The 22,004-nt window shown below is 45.4% G+C and overlaps 1 protein-coding gene across 4 annotated transcripts in view; it reads right to left on the bottom strand.

The window, feature by feature from the left end:
- SLC36A4 (solute carrier family 36 member 4) overlaps nt 1-22,004 on the bottom strand; it is a 219,076-nt gene that overhangs the window by 93,522 nt on the left and 103,550 nt on the right. The window contains exon 11 of one of the 4 annotated variants that reach the window (XM_039520290.1): nt 16,753-17,262. The exons of the other annotated variants lie outside the window; for them this stretch is intronic. Within the exon in view, the coding sequence (XP_039376224.1) occupies nt 17,261-17,262 (2 nt within the window). The 3' untranslated portion in view covers nt 16,753-17,260. Of the gene's footprint in view, nt 1-16,752; nt 17,263-22,004 lie in introns of those variants that run through there. 4 annotated transcript variants of the gene reach the window in all.

A 22,004-nucleotide genomic window follows, 5' to 3' on the forward strand; every position in this document is an offset into this window, starting at 1 on the left:
CTGCTGGACACTCTCAATTTTTCCACATCCTTCTTGTAGTGTGGGGCCCAAAAATGGACACAGTACTCCAGATGAGGCCTCACCAATCCTGAACAGAAGGGAATGATCACGTCCCTCAATCCGCTGGCAATGTCCCTACTTATACAGCCCAAAATGCCGTTAGCCTTCTTGGCAACAAGGGCACACTGTCGACTCATATCCAGCTTCTCGTCCACTGTAACCCCTAGGTCCTTTTCTGTAGAATTGCTGCCTATCCATTTGGTCCCTAGTCTGTAACAGTGAATGGGATTCTTCGGTCCTAAGTGCAGGACTCTGCACTTGTCCTTGTTGAACCTCATCAGATTTCTTTTGGCCCACTCCTCCAATTTGTCTAGGTCACTCTGTATCCTATATCCCTACTCTCCAGCGTATCTACCACTCCTCCCAGTTTAGTGTCATCTGCAAACTTGCTAAGGGTGCAGTCCACACTATCCTCTAGATCATTAATGAAGATATTGAACAAAACAGCCCTAGGACTGACCCTTGGGGCACTTCGCTTGATACCGGCTGCCAACTAGACATGGAGCCATTGATCACTACCTGTTGAGCCCGACGATCTAGCCAGCTTTCTATCTGCCTTATAGTCCATTTATCCAGCCCATACGTCTTTAGCTTGCCGGCAAGAATACTTGTTCACCAAGATCCCTTGTAGACATTGAATTTGAGAGTAATATTGTTTGGCATGTATTATTAATTCCAGTCTTTTCTTACTTAGTAATTAAAAAAAAAAAGACATAAATCCACCTTGTATATAAAGATCTAAGATTTTTGCTATAGCTATTTATTCAAATTGTTCACCTTTTTCCTGGATACGTCTCTTAATATTAAAAGTATTTTTTTAAAGTTTCCATGTACTATAACATTATGCAGGATTTTTACATCACCCTACTTCCTTATCCCTGCCATATCAGTAGCTTATTATTTAATTCAATAAATAGAAATATATACAATCAGGACAAATAATTTCACAGTTAAACTTGGCCAAAGCAAAGCAGTGAGTTATAGAGTATGTAATTTGTTAAATCTGCAATTTCAGCTTAATTCAAAGGGAAGCAGAGTAGTTTAATGTGTTATTTTTCCCCCTAGGCTAATGTTACTGAATAAATTTCTACAAACTGAGTCACTTCAGAAGTATTCTACAGTTTTACACCGTAGTCTTTCCTATAGTTCATCCCTTCAAAAAAAATAAACCACATTCATACAGTTCTTTTCTCCTATATTGAAGATTACATTTTAACACACAAACACACACACACCCTTTAAAAGAACATTAAAGTTGCAAAGTTATCTCTACAATTATATTTTATTTTTAATAGACTATGCTTACCCATTTTAAGTTAAAGGAAAAGCACACTGGCTAGTTTTTTTTCATTAATGGAAATCAAATAAAATAGAGATGACACACTCAAGACAAGCAATAAGTACTTATGTACCAAAGAAAATCCATTAAAAATATTATTTAAGTTGCAAAGTCAAGCATTCGAAAGTGAGGAAATGCCTGGTTTATATTTGCCCATTCACCCTCGATTCTTCCGCTGAGCATCCATCTTGTGCACTGAGTGAGGCAAGGGTATTATGGAAAAAATAGTATGTTATCATGTGATTAAAGACTGTATTGTAATTTATGTGCTCAAGGAACTGTCAACCTAGTATTACCAACCAACCTAACACATTGACTTATAAAACATCTCTCCACAACACTGCAGCAGCAACAGAGAACAGCAGGATGCTAATAACCCTTCCTAACACACACACTCTGAATTATCTCCTGGGTAAGAAGACTGTTTAACTTTTAGTTCCATTCCCCTCTCAACAGCTTTCTTGGGAAGGCAAATGAGGGGGGTCCCTCTTCCATCTGCTAGACTGAGCACAGGGTTAGACGGCAGATTGCAAGCAGCTTGCCTTCATCCCTATTCTTTGCTAACAGTGGGACTAAATTGCTACATACATATGCCGGACTTGTCCTTTAACCATGGTTGGTGTCTAAGCTAGGGAAATCCCTTATGGACAATCTCTCTATTGCTGAAGAGTATTGAGTATGAATATGACAACCCCTAAGGTTGTCTCCAGGAGAATTCAGAAAACGAGAGGGGGTTTAGACATAATCTTGCCGGTCTGCTAGAAGATGAAGGGGCATGATGGTTCTTGAAGAGCCCAGGAGGAGGTTTGGGGTTCCCTTCCCATCTTCTAAAGGCAATTATTGGGGGTAGAGTTTAAAATCTTATCACACCATTACCCCATCCACATTGCATCAAAGAAATAGGAATGCCAAATCCAGCGGTGAAAGTGAGCCGGTACGGGCCGGTACTCTGTACCGGTAAGAACCCGCACAGGCCCACACCCAGCCCACATTAAAGCACTAACATGGCAGCACTTTAATGTCCCGGCCCTTTTGCCTCCCCTGTCAGCGGCTCTGCCGGTACGGACGCTACCAGCAGGGCTGCCGACAGGGGGGAGGGGGGAAAGGAAGGTGTAGCAATGTTAAAGCGCTGCTGCGGCAGCACTTTAAGGATGATCCTTTGCCGCGGCAGTGCTTTAAGGATTCTCAAAGAGCTGCCGCGGCAAAGTGCCATCCTTAAAGCGCTGCCCCTTCCCCCCCATCAGCAGCCCTGCTGGTAGGGTCCATAGCAGCAGAGCCGCTGACAGCGGAGGCAAAAGGGGCAGGGACATTAAAGCGCTGATGGTCCTTTGCTGCGGCAGCGCTTTAACGTTGGGGGAAAGGGAGCAGCTTCCCTGGGGTCAGCGATTTAAAAGGGCCCGGGGCTACGGACCCTTTAAATCAACACGGGAGCCCCAGGCAGCGTGGGACAGGCGGCCTGGAAGGGCTGGCTGAGGGATGCTGACCCTTTCCGCCTGAGGCCCCACCCCTTCCAGGGGCCAGAGCCACCCCGCCCCGTACCAGTAAGTGTCCTCAGTTACTTTCACCCCTGCCCAAATCCTATGCACCCCCAATGGCTGCGAGCAACTTATATGCAGTGTTGTTGTAGTCATGTCGGCCCCAGGATATTCGACAGACAAGATGGGTGAGGTAATATCTTTTAAAAGAGACCCCACCTTGTCTCTCTAGTAAATTATATGTGATTCTGATAGACAGGAAACTTCTACGGGACTCTGCATAAATAGTACACCTCTACCTCGATATAACGCTGTCCTTGGGAGCCAAAAAATCTTACTGTGTTATAGGTGAAACCGTGTTATATTGAACTTGCTTTGATCCACTGGAGTGCGCAGCCGCCTCCGCCTCTCCCCAGCCGCCCGGATCACTGCTTTACCGCGTTATATCCAAATTCGTGTTATATTGGGTGGCGTTATATTGAGGTAGCGATGTATTGTAAGACATTGCTAACATTTAAAATCAGCAATAGGAGACTGTAACGGGCCGGTGTGGCTCCCCTCCTCCCTGTGGAGGGTTGAGCCCCAGACACCGGAAAGGGCGGGGCTACAGAGCAGTGAGCCCACCCCTCAGAGGGTCAGGCGGCGACCCGGAAGCATAAAAGCCGGCCCTCAGAGCTCAGTTGGAGCCCAGCCACCGCCGGGAGCAGACCTGCCCGAGAGGGCTCGGGGCAGGGAAACCACTGGAGCCCAGAGCAGTTGCCCGGACTGGCCGGAGCTTCCCCTCGCTCACTACTGGGAGGACCCGCCGGAGCTTCCCCGCGCCACATACGAGGAGGAGCTGCCAGAGACTTCCCTGCTCCCTTGCTGTTACCCCGAGGAACCCCCGGAGCAGATTTGGCCGGACTTCCCCGAGGAACTGCCGGATCTACCCCCCAGCCCGGGCTGCGAGGAGCCCATGCAGTTAGACTTCCCGGGAGCAGACGCCGCGGAACAGGTAGGCCCCGAGGGGGATATTGGAAGTGGCCCGGGAGCAGCTGACCTCAGTCAGGCTGCTGATCAAACAATGCCCATGTCAGTGTGTTGCGGTCAGGATCCCCACTGACCGTCAGCGGTCATAGCCGCTGCTAGGACCCCGGGCCGGGACGCAGTGGAGTGGGTGGGGCTGCGTCCCCACTGCCACCCCCACTTGCGGGTGGCAGTTTTCTCCCTCACCCCAGTGCTCAGCCCCTGCACCTACGGGCCTGAGCCCTAATTGTTGTTGCCCCGCCCTAATCCAGGGCCTGGGCCTTCCTAAACTGTTTTCTGCTCAGCCTCTGCCACAAAGGGCCTGAGCCGCCCCCCCCCCCGAACTGTCTGCTGCTCAGCCCCTGCCACAAAGGGCCTGAGCCACTTTGTACTGTTCCCTGCTCAGCCCCTGCACCAAAGGGCCTGAGCTCCCTGAACTGTTTGCTGCTCAGCCCTTGCCAGAAAGGGCCTGAGCTCACTGAACTGTTTATTGCTCAGCCCCTGCACCAAAGGGCCAGCGCTCCCTGAACTGTTTGCTGCTCAGCCCTGCCACAGAGGGCCTGAGCTCCCTGAACTGTTTGCTACTCAGCCCCTGCCACAAAGGGCCTGAGCTCCCTGAACTGTTTGCTACTCAGCCCCTGCCACAGAGGGCCTGAGCCCCCTGAACTGTAGTATTGCTCAGCCTTGCAGCAGAAGGCCTGAGCCCTAACTGACTCTTGTAATATTGCTCAGCCTTGCAGCAGAAGGCCTGAGCCCTAACTGACTCTTTTAGTATTGCTCAGCCTTAAAGGAGCCGGGCAGAACCCTCGTGGGGACGACGGGCCGGTGTGGCTCCCCTCCTCCTCGTGGAGGGTTGAGCCCCGGACCCACACGTTTACAGAGACCTATATTGTATTAGCATCAGGAAATAATTTATGTCTTCTCATACCGACTGTAGGATATTAGGCTCCTAACAGTATATAAATCTAAAAATTAATCAAACATTTCATAAAGATATTTCTATTCATGTTTGGCTTGATTAATCCTCCCAAGCAACCACAACCACCAAAAAGCACATAACTGGTTTTTGACTACCAAAATTGTTTTATGTTGACATTATTTGATAGTCAACCATATTCACACTTCAAAAACTTGTCATATTGCTTTAAAAATACTTTAAGTCTGGGTGTATGTCAACATATTTCCTATAGCTATGACATCACTCGAAAAAGTAGTACATGGCACCAATGAGTACAGAAACAAAATAGTTGGCCTCTTTTGTTTTCACCTTCTTTTTGCATTATTATAATTTTTAAAAGTTAGACTATGATAAGAGAGAAAATTCACCTTTAAAGCCTGTGCCATGTTTAACTCATCACATTGTACCTCAGACCCGGTCTACATTAGACACTTACTGGCAAAGTACTGTTATTTGAGGCAAGCATCAACTTTAAACTCTCACTTCCTCAGTTATCGCCTTTCTTGGATAGACACCTCTCTCTCTCTCTTCCCCCAACCAGGATTTTTCCAGTCTGCAAAGTTCACTGTTTACAGTGTAATATTCCCAGAAAGTCACACTGCCTCAACAGGCCTGAGTATATGCTCTGCTTTCTTTCCAGAGGCTATGAACAGCACGGTGGCCTGCAGTTATAAGTTATCACACAGCTCTTAACAAGCAAGCACATTTATTCTTAAGGGGAAAGCATTGCAGAAAAAACATTAAAAATGATAAAAAAAACTTACATGGAATCATGGAAATGTGGGATTGAGAAGGGACCTCGATAGGTCATACAGTCCAGGCCCCTGCACTGAGCAGGACTAAGTATTATCCAGACATCCCTGACAGGTGATTGTCTAACCTGTTCTTAAAAACCTCCAATGACGGAGATTCCACAACCTCGGTAGGTAATCTGCTTCAGTGCTTAACTACCCTTACAATTAGGAAGTTTTTCCTAATATCTAACCTAAATCTCCCATGCTGCAATTTAAGCCCATTACTTCTTGCCCAATCCCCAGTGGATAAGAAGTACAATTTATCACTCTCCTCTTTAAAACCACATTTTATGCTATTGAAGTCTGTTATCAGGTCCTGTGTCCCCCTCCCTCCCCCCAAGTCTTCTCTTCTCCAGACTAAACAAACTCATTTTTTTCAGTGTCTCTAAAGTCATGTTTTCTGCACCTTGAACCATTTTTGTTGCTTTCCTCTGGACCTTCTCCAATTTATCTACATCTTTCCTGAAATGCGGCACCCAGAACTGGACATAATACTCTAGTTGAGGCCTAAGCAGCGCAGAGTAGAGTGGAAAAATTACTTCTCGCATCTTGCTTAAAACACGCCTGTTAATACAACCCAGAATTATGTTTCCCATTTTTTACAGAATTACATTGTTGACTCAAATTTAGCTTGTGATCCACTATAACCCCCCGATCTTTTTCTGTAGTACTTCTTCCTAGGCAGTCATTTCCCATTTTGTATTTGTGGAACTGATTATTCCTCTCTAAGTGTAGTACTTTGCATATGTCCTTCTTGAATTTCATCCTATTTATTTCAGACCATTTCTCCAGTTTGTCAAGATCATTTTCAATTCTAATCCTATCCTCGAAAGCACTTGCAATCCCACCTCCCCAAGCTTGGTATCATCTCCAATTTCCAAACTTTATTAGCATACTCTCTATGCCATTATCCGAATCATTTATGAAGATACTGAATTGAACTGGACCCAGGACAGATCCCTGTAGGATCCCATTTGACATGCCCTTCCAGCTTCACTATGAATCATTGATAACTACTCTCTGAGTACTGTTTTCCAGCCAGTTTTACACCCACCTTATAGTAGGTTTGTCTAGGCTGTATTTCCGTAGATTCTTTATGAGAAGGTCATGTGAGACAGTATCACAAGCCTTACTAAATTGAAATATCACATCTACTGCTTACCCCAATGAAAAGGCTTGTTACCCTCTCAAAGAAGGATACTAGGTTGGTGTGACATGTTTTGCTCTTGAAAAAAATCCATGTTGACTGTTACTTATCACTGTAATGGTGTATGCATACCCTGTCTCCAGGGACGGTGCAACCATTTAGCATTGGCATTTGAGGCTCGCCATTTTCTTTGGCCGCTACCGCAGCGGTCGGCTTCAGCCGCCCCGGTCACCGAAGGCATTTAGGCGGAGGGAGCTGGGGCAAGGGAGCGCGGGGAGGGCCACCTGCAGCAAGTGGGGGGGGGCCGCACGCAGGGGAACTCCCCGCCCCAGCTCACCCCTGCCCCGCCTCCTCCCCGAGCACGCCATGGCCGCTTCACTTCTCCCACCTCCCAGGCTTGCAGCACCAATCAGCTTAGGCACTGCAAGCCTGGGAGGCAGGAGAAGTGAAGCAGCCATGGCATGCTTGGGGTGCTCGTGCGTGGAGCAGGGGTGAGCTGGGGCAGGGGGGGTGCCTCAGGGCAGAGGGTGGGGAGCTGCCACAAGGGGGGCGCCTCAGGGCAGAGGGGGGAGCTGCCATGGGGGAGGGAGGCGCCTCAGGGTGGAGGGGAAGAGCTGCCATGTGGGGGGGGGCGCCTCAGGGCGGGGGCGCGAGGGGGGAGGGCGCAAGGTGGAAGTTTTGCCTAGGGCGCGAAACATTCTTGCACCGGCCCTGCCTGTCGGGGTGGACAGTGGGTATGCTGATAATGTGGTTACTGTCTACCAGACTGTCTTGTGCCTCACCATGATGAGGTCTAAGGGTCAGAATCAATACAGCAGCCTTTGAGTTCAGGGCAGCATGACCTAGTGACCAGAGTCAATACAGTAGCCCTTGAGTTCAGGGGAGTGTGGCCCAGTGGCCAGTGTCAATACCACAGGGATAGTGTGGCTTAATAGCCAGAGCCAATACAGTAGTTCCTGAGTTCAGGGCAGCATGTCCTAGTGGCCAGATTCAATAACATGGCCCTCGAGTCGGGATAGCGTGGCCTAATGGCCAGAGTCCATATAGCCACCCTCAGGTACAGCACTGTGTGGCCTCGTGGCCAATACCCAAGGGGCTGTCACCAGGAAGGAAGCAGTCCGGTTAGGGGGGCCTGGGCCCACCCGAGTCCACCAGAACCAAACCCAGGGCCCTAACAGTGATGGAGTGGTCTGCCACTGGGTCAGCAGGGAATCCCACCAAAACATGCTGATCTCATATGGGTAGGAGTTACCACTCGTTCACCCTCCCTGGGTCACTTCCTACTACGCTTCCTGAAGCTGCAGTCAATAGGGACATCGGGGTCTCCGGTCTCCTCAGTGCAGATAATTCCTTGAGGCACCATTGGCCACAGATCTCCTGTCTGGATCTTGGGATCTCCGGCTCCTGCAGGCAAGGGTTGTGACGGCTCCTCAGCTGGAGCCTCCACCAAAGGACCTTCCTCTCCAGCGGTCAACCCAGACTGAGCCTGGCTGCTTCCTTTTATACTAGCATAGCACTTGTAGCATGCCCAGTACAGTCTGAGGGGCGAGAATTCCTCTGCCCATAGTGTTGGGGTTAATCCCTTCAGGACCAGTGCAGGGTATGCACACCCTGTCACAACCACTTTATTATTTTCTAAGTGCTTACAAATTGATTGTTTGATTATTTGTTCCATTATCTTTCTGAGTAATGAAGTTAAGCAAGCATACTAAAGAGCTTACCAAAGGTCACCCCAACTACCACCGCCATCTCTGATAGGTGTCAATCCTTCAAAACCCATGATTGGGTTTTCCCCATGGTTTCAAGTTCATAATTGTCTCAGACTCAGAACTAGAACAACCATGAGTAGTTCAGTCTTTCATTTATACAGCTTAGGCTTTTGATCTTAGCCTCATGCAACAGAGGATCAGCAGACACAGACCCACTCCTCAGGGTGTAGCTTCAAAAGGAATTTTGCAAATCTAGAGGGAATTTGGAGTCACCTCTCCCTGCATATTCCCCAGGAAAACCACTTAATACTTTTTGTTCCAGAAATCATTCTTGTCTGACATATTGTTCAGTATAGTCATTTGAACCCCCAGATCTCACATCTGTCAAAAGACACTTAAATTTAATTCAATTAGGTATCTCCAGGATATGGCAGGAAACTGCCATATCTCTTACAGTAACCACTATGCTCCAACAACATGTGACAATAGCCAACATCCTGGATGCCTCCAAATCAGGGTTCAGACCAGGCCACAGTACAGAGAAAACTCTAGTGGGGGGAAGGATAGCTCAGTGATTTGAGCATTGGCCTGCTAAACACAAGGTTGTGAGTTCAGCCCTTGAGGGGGCCATTTAGGGAACTGAGCTAAAGATCCATCTGGTGATTGGTCCTGCTTTGAGCAGGGGGGTGGACTAGATGACCTCCTGAGGTCCCTTCCAACCCTGATGTTCTTTGATTCTAAAAGACCTGTGTTCCTCTAGTCATGTTCACTCTGCTGAACCAACACCAGTACTACAGGAAATTAGCTCTTGGATGACGAGCAGCTGGCACAAGCTGCATCTAGGCAAAATTGAAGTGATGCTGGTCAGAAAGGGGAACTGCTTCAAAGAACTGGCTAAGGCATTGTCTCCACCTTACATCAAAGTCATAAAGCCCCCATTTGTTAGGGCTGCTTGAAGGCTTAGAGTCCTGCTTGACTCTTCCCTAAGCGTCAATTACCAGGCTGCATCAGTTTTCAGAAATGCCTGCTTTTCCTTTCAGCTTTCTAAGATACTTGATGCCTTCCTCCCAGACAAGGTTTTGGACACAATGATCCATACATCTGTCAATACCAGACTGAATTACTGTTACTGCTTATATCACAAGCTGAATGTGAAGATGACGCACAGACTTCTGCAGGTACGGGGTGGCTGGCAGCCGTCTTCATGGTTTAGACCACCAGAAGCACATCACGCCCATACTCAAATCACTCCACTGGTTCCCAGTCAGCTTCCAATGCCAGTTTATGGTCTTGGTCCCAATTTTCAAAGCAATTATTGGATCAAGTTCCAGTTACTTGAAAGACCAAATTTCGATCTATGATCTATTGTGACAGCTGCATTCCTTTGGGACTAGGCAGATCACAAAGACCAGGATGAAGCATGTGAGAGGTGGGGCCAAAGCACCCTCAACAGAAGGGGGGCCTAGCTATCAAACAATTTTCCAAAGAAGATCACATGATTTCCAAATTAATGTGACATTTCCCCAAACTTTATTTTTTGTTAAATGTTTAACACTATGCAATTCCTTCCAGCCACCCATCAATAAGAATAACACTTCAATAGAGAAAAATCTCAATTAGAGTAGAAGTGATACTAGTCCGACACTACAAGAGTTGTGGAGTAGCCTGCTATATCACGGCACAGCCCAAATCAAATCCTTTCTAAACCATAGCAACATTATTCTATTCAGTTCTTATGCTCATATGGCAATTCTTTTTGGAGAGCTCTTTGCATTAGAAATGAAGCCTTATTCAGCACTAACAAAAGAAAATAATTTATTTCTCCAGTAATTCAGGACGACTTAATTATGACTATGAATAGCACATTTCCCTACATCAGTATGTGAAGGGCACTAAAAGAGGACTTACCTAAATTCAAAGTATTGGTTGAATTTTCATTATAATTTAGAATCATTTATGTATGATTTCTCCAGCATTTAATATTTTTAGAGGCCTCTCCAATTGTTTTCTTAGGGCTTAGTATTTCTAGGATTTGTGGTCCTCTTTGTTTTAAATAACTTGAAGAGTCACATTCAGTGAATTTTAAAAAGCCATCCTACACATTAGTTACCAATTTCTATAGATATTCCTACTTTATGTTGATATCAAGCACTGTGCTCATGTTAGTCTTATCAATTATTTATTTTCTGTGCATCCCTTATCATTTTGATATCACGCAGAAGGACAATTATTTGGGCTAAAACAATTCCTAGGGAGAATTTCTGTGTTTGCTTATTATGATTACAAAAAACTAGAAGGGAGGCTGTTCTAGATTTGATTTTGACAAATGGTCGGAAATAAATAGGATGAAATAAAGGACATATGCAAGTACTACACTTAGAGAGGAATAATCAATTCCAAAAATACAAATTGGGAAATGGCTGCCTAGGAAGGAGTATCGCAGAAAAGGACCCGGGAGTTATAGTGGATCACAAACTAAATTTGAGTCAACAGTGTAATACTGTAAAAAAAGGGAAATATCATTATGGAGGAGTGTTGTAAGTCTGCGCATGGGATTCTTCCATCCTAAGTGCAGGAGTCTGCACATGTCCTTGTTGAATCTCATCAGATTTCTTTTAGCTCAATCCTCCAATTTGTCTAGGTCACTCTGAACCCTATCCCTACCCTTCAGCATATCTATCTCTCCCCTCAGCTTAGTGTCATCTGCGAACTTGCTGAGGTACAATCCATCCAATCATCCAGATCATTAATGAAGATGTTGAACAAAACCAGCCCCAGGACAGACCACTGGGGCAGTTCGCTTGATACCGGCTGCCAATTAGACCATTAGATGAGCCCATTGATCACTACCTGTTGAGTCCTACGATCTAGCCAGCTTTCTAACCACTCTATAGTCCATTCATCCAATCCATACTTGTTTAACTTGCTGGCAAGAATACAATGGGAGACTGTAAAAGCATGCATCCGACAAAGTGGGTATTCACCCACGAAAGCTCACGCTCCAATATGTCTGTTAGTCTATAAGGTGCCACAGGACTCTTTGCTGCCTTACTGGAGACTATCAAAAGTTTTGCTAAAGTCTAAATATATCAGGTTCACTGCTTTCCCCATATCCACAGAGCCAGTTATCTCATCACAGAAGGCAATCAGGTTGGTCAGGCATGACTTGCCCTTGGTGAATCCATGTTGACTATTCCTGATCACCTTCCTCTCCTCCAAGTGCTTCAAAATGGATTCCTTGAGGAGCCTTACTTTGAGTGGCTCCTGAAAGTGACCAGCATGTCTCTCTGGCAGTGGCTTTTAGGCAGGGGGGCCAGGAGGTCTCCATGCTCCGCCCTTGCTCGCAGGCACTGCCCCCACAGCTCCCATTGGCCGCAGTTCCCAGCCAATGGGAGCTGCGGAGTCGGCACTCGGGGCGGGGGCAGCACATGGAGACCCTCCTGTCTCTGCCCAGGGGCTACAGGGACGTGCCAGTCACTTCTGGGAATGGTGCTGAGCCAGGACAGGTAAGGAGCCTGCCTTAGACCTGCTGCACCGCCAGATTTTTAGTGGCTAAAATCTCCCGGTTTGACTTCAGTAGCCTCCAGGAGATAGGGGGAGGAGTTGAGGAAGGGAGGGGGAGGAGTTTATCAGTGAGGGCCATGGACCCCCTGGAGGACCTCCATGGACCCCAGTTTGAGAAACGCTGTCTTATAGCAACAATATATGGAGTCACATGGGGTTTTTGAGCACTAGCTGTTGTAGATCAAGTTGTACCCAGATTTGTTCAGCTGTGCAAGTCGGTTACAGTGCATGGCCTTTATCAGCTTACTTATACCAGAGGGTAGTTTTAGTGGCTGAACATCGAAGCAGGTCATTATCTTATCCACCTTGCACAGCATAGGCTATGAGATGAGGCATAAGCAAAAGAAACAAAATAAGAATGAAAATAATATTTCTTTTAAGAATGCAATGACATTATTCTTTCCTGAGCTTCTTAAATTATAATTCAACTCTAACTGACTTCTTGATCTTTCTTCTGCCACCTTAATACCTTGTCTGAGTTGTAAGTTATTCCTTGATTGTAAGAATTTCATTTTAAAATGTATTCGCAGAAGACATGGCCAAGATGCCACATCTAATTTACAACATTTTCCTGGGGGCAGCGAAAAAATGGTTCTGAGCAGCTGATGGAGCAAAATGGATTTGATTATATACGAATGTTAAACACGACTTTACAGCAAAGCCACAATCAAACTATATTACTATTACTATTACGTCAGACTGATAAATTCCTGCTAGAGTAATAGCGAATCTGAATGATTTATTTTGAACTGGGAGTATTTCTTTTCTGTCCTGCTATGTAGTCAAGTGTCCTGCTATGTTGTCAAATGTCTGGAACAGCAAACCAGGCTGAACCTGCAGATGCTGCAGCTAAACAAACTGTCCCGGCCCGCCAGCAGATTTTCCTGACAGGCTGCGTGCCAAAGGTTGCTGATCCCTGTTTTAGACAATACCTAATTTAGTTTGTTTTATTACTGAAGAATCCAGCCTCTCCCCTAAACAATCCCGGCATGATTCACGCCAAAACCTTTGAGGTTTACAATCACTCTGTGTGTAGACTTTAGTTTACTCTGACATTACTGTAATATGCTCAGTCCACTAGACCCTGCCAAACAGTACTAGTTCTGTAATGCCATAGGTGTACATAGCACTTTACAGGCAGAAAAATAAGACGTTGTTATTCTTGTTAAGCAGAACTTACAGTTTAGTGTTTACAATAACACACACCGAATAAATACATTAAATCATGATGGTGGGGCGTAAATGAGAAGACAAAAGAAGATGAGTGCATTTTTCACCCTAACCTGGGGTGGAGAGAAGATTTGAAAAGTTTTTCTTTTGCCCTCCCCATGACACTTATATGTATGGCTCCCTACCTCAGGTAAAATGGCACATGCTAGAGATAGAGACTCCACAGAATATCCTTTGCCTAGGACAAGGTGCTTTGAACTAAGATCCAAAAATCTATGAATTCCATTTTCACTTCCACTGAATGTTGTTAGTATTTCTGTGTAGTTCACAACCCCCTGTTATTGGCCAAGCTCTCATTTTTCCATCCCTGAAGGCAGGCACTTATCAGTTCCCCCACCCTATTCTACAAATAAGGCATCCTGAGAGGTTGCATAAAGTCACCTCAGGCACTATAATCCAGGTCTCCAATACAATGAAGCCAAATCTCATCCACTCAGCCACAATGCCTTTCAAAATGAACATGCTTCCTATTCTAATCACTACAACACACTCTGTTCCCAGAGACAGGAGTAGAACCCAGGAATCCTGAAATCCAACATTCCACTGCTATCTCAAAAAATAGTTACGTAACCCACTGTCAAAGTGTGATGTGTCCCCTTCCAGTAGGCGCTGGTTCACACAGAGGATAAAAGCCTACTTCTTCTACCAGTTTCTCCTTTCGCACAAGTGGAAGTGGTCCGTGTTGTGGCTTCACATCCTGCTGACCACCAATGCAGGAAAAAAATTGTGAATGATCATGTTATTAATGACTGTATCATATTACATATTTCCAAAGGGAGAGAATTAAGGTTGCATAAGTATCCTAACTTTTGAGAACTTGACTTTGCAACCTTAATGTAGTATATGCACCTCTAGGATCCCATTTTTTACTTTAGAGTGAGGATCTTGAAATAATTGTAATTGTTGAAATTATTTTATATTGCAAAGCATTTTATTTAATGTCAATTGGAATGTTGTATTAATATTGGCCTTATTGTGTGTCTGCATATTGAATAATAATGTCTGCTCCTGCAAGGACAGTGAGGGGCACTTTATTTTAGTGTGTGTTTGCAGGAGACAGAATGGTGTGGGGGATATTTTGCCTACATGTTCAGAGAGTGGGAGACCCTGCCTGTGTAAGCTCCAAATAGGTCAGAATTTCATTTAATAAATTTATGTTTCAAGAAATCAAGCCTTATTGGTTGAAGATACAACATTAGCATTTATTGGTGGACTAGATGCTCCAGGACATTTCTATTTAGCTACAGAGCCTCTCCAGTTTGAATCCAGCCCAGCTCAGTAGGTCTGTTCCCATCTAATGGATGGTTGGTGACCCCTACATGAGATGAGTTAGGTGAGTTAGGCTAGAGCTCTGTCATAACTATAAAGGGAAAGGAACAGCCCTCCTGTGTAGAATACTATAAAATCCCTCATGGCCAGAGACACCAAAATCCTTTTACCTGTAAAGGGTTAAGAAGCTCAGGAAACCTGGCTGACACCTGACTCAAAGGACCAATAAGGGGACAAGATACTTTCAAATCTTGGTGGGGGGAGTCTTTTGTTTGTGCTCTTTGTTTTGGGGTTGTTCGCTCTTGGGACTAAGAGGGACCAGACATCAAGCCAGGCTCTCCAAATCTTTCTGAACCAGTCTCTCATATTTCAAACCTGTAAGTAACAGCCAGGCAAGGCGTGTTAGTCTTATTTTTGTTTTCTCAACTTGTAAATGTTCCTTTTTGCTGAGAGGATTTTACCTCTGTTTGCTGTAACTTTGAACCTAAGGCTAGAGGGGGTTCCTCTGGGCTATATGAATCTGATTACCCTGTAAAGTATTTTCCATCCTGATTTTACAGAGATGATTTTTACCTTTCTTTCTTTAATTAAAAGCTTTCTTTTTAAAAACCTGATTGATTTTTCCTTGTTTTAAGATCCAAGGGAATTGGATCTGGACTCACCAGGAATTGGTAGGGGAATGGAGGGGGGGATGGTTAAATTCTCCTTGTGTTAAGATCCAAGGGGTTGGATTGGTGCTCACCAGTAACTTGGTGAAAAAGCCTCTCAAGGCTACCCAGGGAGGGGAAGGTTTTGGGGGGAAAGAGGGTGTTCCAGACACTGAGGAATCTGGATGGTGGCGGCGAACCCAGATCTAAGCTGGTAGTTAAGCTTAGAAGTGTTTATGCAGGTCCCCACATCTGTACCCTAAAGTTCAGAGTGGGGGAGGAACCTTGACAAGCTCCCATGTCACAAATTCATCCCCAAACTTCGTACTGAGCAGAAAGGCCAAGAAATGCATGAGCCTGTGTAGTGGGGTGGATCCCAGCTCCTGCCCTGAAGGGTTAAAAACAGCCCTGGGAGGGGGGCTGTGGCTGGAGAAAGCAGCTTTTAGGCTGGGCTGATTGGGGGAAGTGGCTGCAGCTGGGGCCATGCCCCAAACAGACTCAGCTGGCCCTATAAAGGCAGAGAAGTCTCTCTCTGTATTCAGAGAGAGAAGGGCCTGGCTGCAGGGAGCTAGAGACAGGGTACCAGAGTGGAGCAGGGCTGGGGAAAGGCAGAGGAGCTGGGGAGCTCCAGCCTGGAAAGCCCCAGGCTGCAGCCTAGCAGAAGGCCAAGAGGTACTAGGGGTTGCAGAGGGCAGCCCAGGGGTAGGCCAAGGCAGCAGGTCCAAACTCTCCTTGCCAGTGATGAGTAGGCTGATACTGCAGTCAGCCCCAGGGCGTGGGGCTAGATGATGACTGGCAGTAGCCTTATACTGAGGCAAGCTAGGAATAGTGGGTGGGGGGTTCCCCGGGGAGAGGAGACTCTAAGACTGAGGGGTTCTTGCCAAGGGGCAGCACCTAGAGAAAGGGGCACTGGGTCCAGGAGGGACACGGGGGCCAGAGGACAGGCGAGCACCAGCAGGAGGCCCTGCAGGGGTGAGTCCCCATGTTTACAGCCATGCACACTGAAGTACCTCTATTACCTTTAGAGCGTGCACCCTCCACAGATCAGGGTTGAGGCATGCCAGTAATACAGTGTACGTAAGCAGATGGTCCTGCTATAGCCCTATAGATAAACTAAGGGCTTCATTCACCAGGGCTTACAAGGTTACACTTTTCATCAACACTATAGCCACACAATTGATTTTAAGATTAAGTTTATGGCTGTACAAATTTGCATATATGCAAATTAAATCATTAAGCATTTTGCATAACATGTCACGTGGCGCCATCTAAAACGTGGTAGCTATGGGAGGGATCTAGAACTGAGCAAAGGAGTCAGCTTAAGTTTGGGACTTCTTAAAAAGCCATATGGAGAATCTTTGAATAAAATTTTCAAAATGACTTAAGTTACTTAGCAACCTAAGTCCTATTTTCAAAAGTCTCTTAGACATGTATGAGCCAAAGTTCCACTGAAAGTCAATGAGATCTAGGTGTGTTTGAAAGTTTTAATTTAATGGCTGCATGGAGCCCCTGAATTTCCTTGTTTCCGTTACAAAATTCACCATAACTTAAAAAATGCTGGCTTAGTTATGTTTTAATTGGAAAATGTGTTCACTTGAAAGACACAACAACAGAAAAATCTACATATTTTAAACAGAATATTACATTTCTTAATAAAGGATAGAAAACGTAGAAAAGACTGCAACAGTTCAAATACTCATAGAAACAATTTTGTTGTGCCAAAATGATCATAATAATCAATTCTTTTCCTGTGTTGACAGCCCAAGATGTATTTTTCCCTGCCTCTGCTCTCTACTAGCATGGTACAGGTTTGTGGAATTTTGCAATAATGTATCTAACAGTAACCTGCAGTACCTAAGATTTAAAATTCCTGTCTCTTTCCTTTTCTTACAGTCTTCTTAGATCCTTCTTTTGAGGATCTGGTGTATCGATCAAAATCATCAAAAACTGTCACTGAAATCCATACACATCAGGTATTCTTGGTGAGTTTTTAGATCTGTCATGCCGACATGCTCAACTCTTTAAACATCGCACTTCGGATAACTCCTCCAAATGTGTAACATTCCTGCCACAAAACAACAGAAGTGATAATAAAAGGATAAATGATCTGATTCAGAACACAAAAATGCCTTTCATCTTCTGGCTTTACAAACAATGGAAAGGCAAGAAATTTTTCGCACCGTTTTCAACATCATAGAGCTTTAAAAAGTTAATGTTTTTAATATATTTTTGAACTGTAAAAGAGAATAATACCAAAAACAAAGTACTGTATATACCAGGGGTAGGCAACCTATGGCACACGTGCCAAAGGCGGCACGCGAGCTGATTTTCAGTGGCACTCACACTGCCCAGGTCCTGGCCGCTGGTCCGGGGGGGCTCTGCATTTTAATTTAAATGTAAATGAAACTTCTTAAACATTTTAAAAACCTTATTTACTTTACATACAACAATAGTTTACATGAAATTAAGCAAAATGTACCTTTCTCTATTCTCATACACCACCTTCCTCCATCCCTCGCTTCACCTTCTGCTTGATACAGAAGTGAATTCAATAGATTTCTTTAAAACATCCCAGTAATACTTGTGCTATACCCCATTGAACATTACAACTACATCCTGAGATTAAATGGGAGAAGTTAAGCTGTGAGGGAATAAACCTTACAGCAACACAAATAAGTGTGTTAGTAAATAATCATGGTAAGAAGAATTATGGGAAAAAAAGCATAAACACTAAATTGGTCTCACACAGGCTTTTCTAGAGCAGTTATCAGCATGCTAAATAGAACATCAACATGGGTTGAAGGTTCTGTGCTAGGAAAATCCCTCAATCTTTTCTATGAAATACTAGCTTTCAGGCACAGCACTCAGAATTTTAGAACGTTCTTCTCATTGAAGAAGGAAGGGTGGCACAGTGGTTGGGGCACTAGCTGGGTTCGTGGGAGACCCAGGTTCTGTTCCCTGCTCTGCCACAGACTTCCTGTGGGACTTTGGGCAAATTACTTAGCCTCTTAGTTCCCCATCTTTAAAACGGGCATAATAATGCTTCCCTATATCAAAGGGGACCCCAAGAGGAGATTGGCACCACCAGGATAAAACACATGGAAAATGGCATGAATAAGGCCCTACTTGAATTGAGGGATGATTGTCAAAAAATTACAGCTGAGTTGCAGACAAGTTATGTAAAATTGCAGAAGAGTAATAATGGACCTTATTATTTGTGAAAATAAATTCCATTATTACTTTTCCGTGTTTTTCTGCTGAGAGAGGGGGCTCCCGTTGTCGGCCGCCTGAGACTGAGAGCGAGGGCCAGGGCTGAGAGCAGCCACCTGGGGCTAACAGTGGGGTCTCCCACTCTCAGCTCTGGGGCAGCCAGGGTCTCACTGGGGGCTTCTGCTCTCAGCCCCTGGGTGGCAAGGGCTCCCAATGTCAGCCCTGCACATAGTGGGGTTCCCACTGTCAAAACTGAGGTAGAAGCCTAATATTGCAGAATCTGCAGTTTCCACAATATCACAATTAGGGCCTTAGTAATGAAATAATGCCCCTTCAGCCAAGTGGGTCATAGGTTACCATTTCATTTAAGCTCTTTGGATAAGATCTCTCTGAAATATTGCCCCAAATGTCAGCCAAAATGCTCCACAAATATAAGCTTCAGGCTCTGAATACAGAATCAAAGCATGCTGAGCTGCATCCAGTATAAATATGTACCGCATGACACAAAGGCTCAACAAGACAGACTGTATTAGTACTAATCAGCGGGTACAGTCAGAAGCTTAGATATAGAAAAACACCTTTTGGCACCTGCTAGTGTTTTATTCATGTGAACTGCAGGCAGTCTGAGCTCAATCATTTTATCAAAATTGGTGTACCGGGATATGGTGTATCAGCAGGCAGCACATTCAACTGACACGCTAAGAGAAAACTCTGTAGCACATGTACAACTTTAGAAGTGTCTGTTGTAAACAGCGAGTTTTATAATTAAAAAATGGACTGCTTAGAGAGAGGATTAGCCCGTTAGCTTCCACTTTACCAGAAAATTGCTCTTTAATAACCAGTTCACAGCACAGTATTGTGATTCAAAATAAAATTTTACTTAAGTAGAAAAGATAATCTAGATAATTTTGTTGGAAAAACCCATGAAATTAAAAAGCACTAACTTTGAGAAAAACAACAAGTTCATATTTTGCTATCACAAAATTTATTTGATTCATGAATAATTACTGCAAGCAGAATAGAAACTATGACTCTCCATCATTTGCTGAAACAAATATATAAAACATGTTTAAAGGAAGAATATATGTTGGGTGGACAAACCTTGCCCCGAGATTTGTGTTAATCTAGAATTATTCCATCAAAGTCATAGGAGTAACTGACTTTGTTGCCATTACTCTGGATTTTCAGATATGTGACAGAAGGAACAATCTGGCATGACAGCTCAAAAACACTTATTTATCTGCATGGAAGCTTGTTGCACTCCAGAAGGATGGTGTTACGGTTAAGACACTGGACTGGCAATGAGGAGATCGGTGTTCTAATTCCCAGCTCTGCCACAGACTTGCGATGCGACCTTGGGAAAGTCATTCTGTGCCTGAGTTCCCTTTCTGTAAAAAGAGGACATTTCTTTTTTCTCACATTTTGTTTTGTTTATTTCGGTTCCTGTTCTGCAAAGACGTCAAGGGGACCACTCACTATTTGCAAAGTTAAGTACTTGCTTCAGTCTCTGCAGAATCAAGCTCTCACACTGTAAATTCTTCAGGACAAGGCTGTCTCTTGGTATGAGGTCAGGCTGTGAACACCTCCCACATTAGCGAGCAGTTAATCAAATGAATAATCCCATTGATTTAAATGGGACTAGAAAGCGATGTAAAAGGAACAATCTGCCTCATATGTTTGCACAGGCCCTAACACAAAGGGGCTCCAATCTGAGTTGGGTCCTCTAGGCACTACTGTAATACCAATAACAGCTCACAGTATATTAATGATTTTAGCTACAAAACACCCCTATGTCGTTGGGAAGTATTATCCCTATTTTGCAGATGGAGAACTGAGGCACGTACAGTTTAAGTGACATGTCCAGGTAACACAGGAAGTCAGTGACAGAGCCAGGAACTGAATGCAGCTTTCTTGAATTCCAGCTCCATGCCTTAGCCACAAAACTATCTTGCCTCCCATCCTACTAATTTGCATTTTCTACAGGGCTAAAGTAGTGGGAAAAGCCAAAAAAAAGACTGTTACCTTTTCCATGACTAGTGTTCTTCGAGATGTGTTGCTCATATCCATTCCATGTTAGGTGTGTGTGCTCGCCACATGCACCGGTGCCAGAATTTTTTCCCCTCAGCAGTATCCATAGGGGACGGGCTATGGCGCCCCCTGGAGTGGTGCCCGCATGCAGCAGTATAAGGGGCGCCACCAGCTTTCCTCACCCTCAGTTCCTCCTTGCCAGAAACTCCGACAGTGGGGAAGGAGGGTGGGTCATGGAATGGACATGAGCAACACAGCTCGAAGAATACCAGTTACGGAAAAGGTAACTGTCTTTTCTTCTTCGACTGCTTGGTCATGTCCATTCCATATTAGAGGACTCCAAAGCAGTACCCCTGGAGGTATGTAGGAATTCACAAACGTGTATATTGCAACACAGGTCTGCCAAACCCAGTGTCATCCCTGGCCTGCTGAGTGATCGCATAATGAGCGGTAAATGTGTGGACAGAGGACCACATTGTGGCTCTACAGATGTCCTGGATAGGGATGTGCACCAGGAAGGCCGCCGAAGATGCCTGCGCTCTCGTTGAGTGGGCTCTGACAATTGGCGGTGGAACCCCCCCACCAGGTCATAACAGGTCCGGTGATCCAATTGGAAATCCTCTGCAAGGACACCCAGGTGACCCTTCCTCCTATCCGCTATAGCAAGGAAGAGTTGATTTGATTTACGGAAAGGCTTGGTATGTTCAAAGTAAAAAGCCAAGGCCCTCCGGATGTCTACGGCATGAAGACACCTCTCTTCACTGGTCTTGTGCTGTTTGGGACAGAACACTGGAAGGAAGATGTCCTGGTTCATATGGAAGGTGGAGACCACCTTTGGCAGGAAGGCCGGGTGGGGCCGCAACTGAACCTTGTCTTTGTAGAAGATGGTGTACAGTGGTTCTGAGGTCAAGACTTTAATTTCCGAGACCAATCTCGCTGACGTCACCACCACCAGGAAAGCGACCTTCCATGACAGATGGGAAAGGGAGCAGAAACCCAGCGGTTCAAAGGGTGGCCCAGTGAGCTTAAAGAGGGCCAAGTTAAGATCCCACTGCAGGATGGGAGCCCACACCCGCGGGAAGAATCTCTCCAGCCCTCTCAAGAACCTGACATGTCGTGGGAGAACACGGTCTGTCCTTGGATTGGTGGGTGAAAAGCGGAGATGGCCACAAGACACACTCTAATGGAAGTGTGCACCAGGCCCTGGTTCCTCAAATGGAGCAGGTAATCCAGGATGGCCTGTATGGAGGAACGCAAGGGAGAGATGCCCCATTTGGATGCCCAGCAGGAAAACCTTGTTCTCTTGGCAAGGTAAGTCAGTCTAGTTGAGGGCTTCCTACCTTTCAGGAAGACCTTTTAGACTCCTTCTGAACAGGTCTGCTCCTCCGGGTTCAGCTACACAGCATTCATGTTGAGAGGTGGAGGGACCCAAGGTTGGGGTGTAAGAGCCAGCTGCGGTCCTGCGACTGCAGGTCCGTTTGGTTGTGCAAGGGCCAGGGAGGGGCTGCTGACAGGCACATGAATGTGCCGAACCAATGCTGGCGAGGCCACACCAGGGTAATCATGAGA

The sequence above is a fragment of the Mauremys reevesii genome, linkage group 1, assembly GCF_016161935.1.
Source record: "Mauremys reevesii isolate NIE-2019 linkage group 1, ASM1616193v1, whole genome shotgun sequence".
NCBI classification, from domain to species: Eukaryota; Metazoa; Chordata; order Testudines; family Geoemydidae; genus Mauremys; species Mauremys reevesii.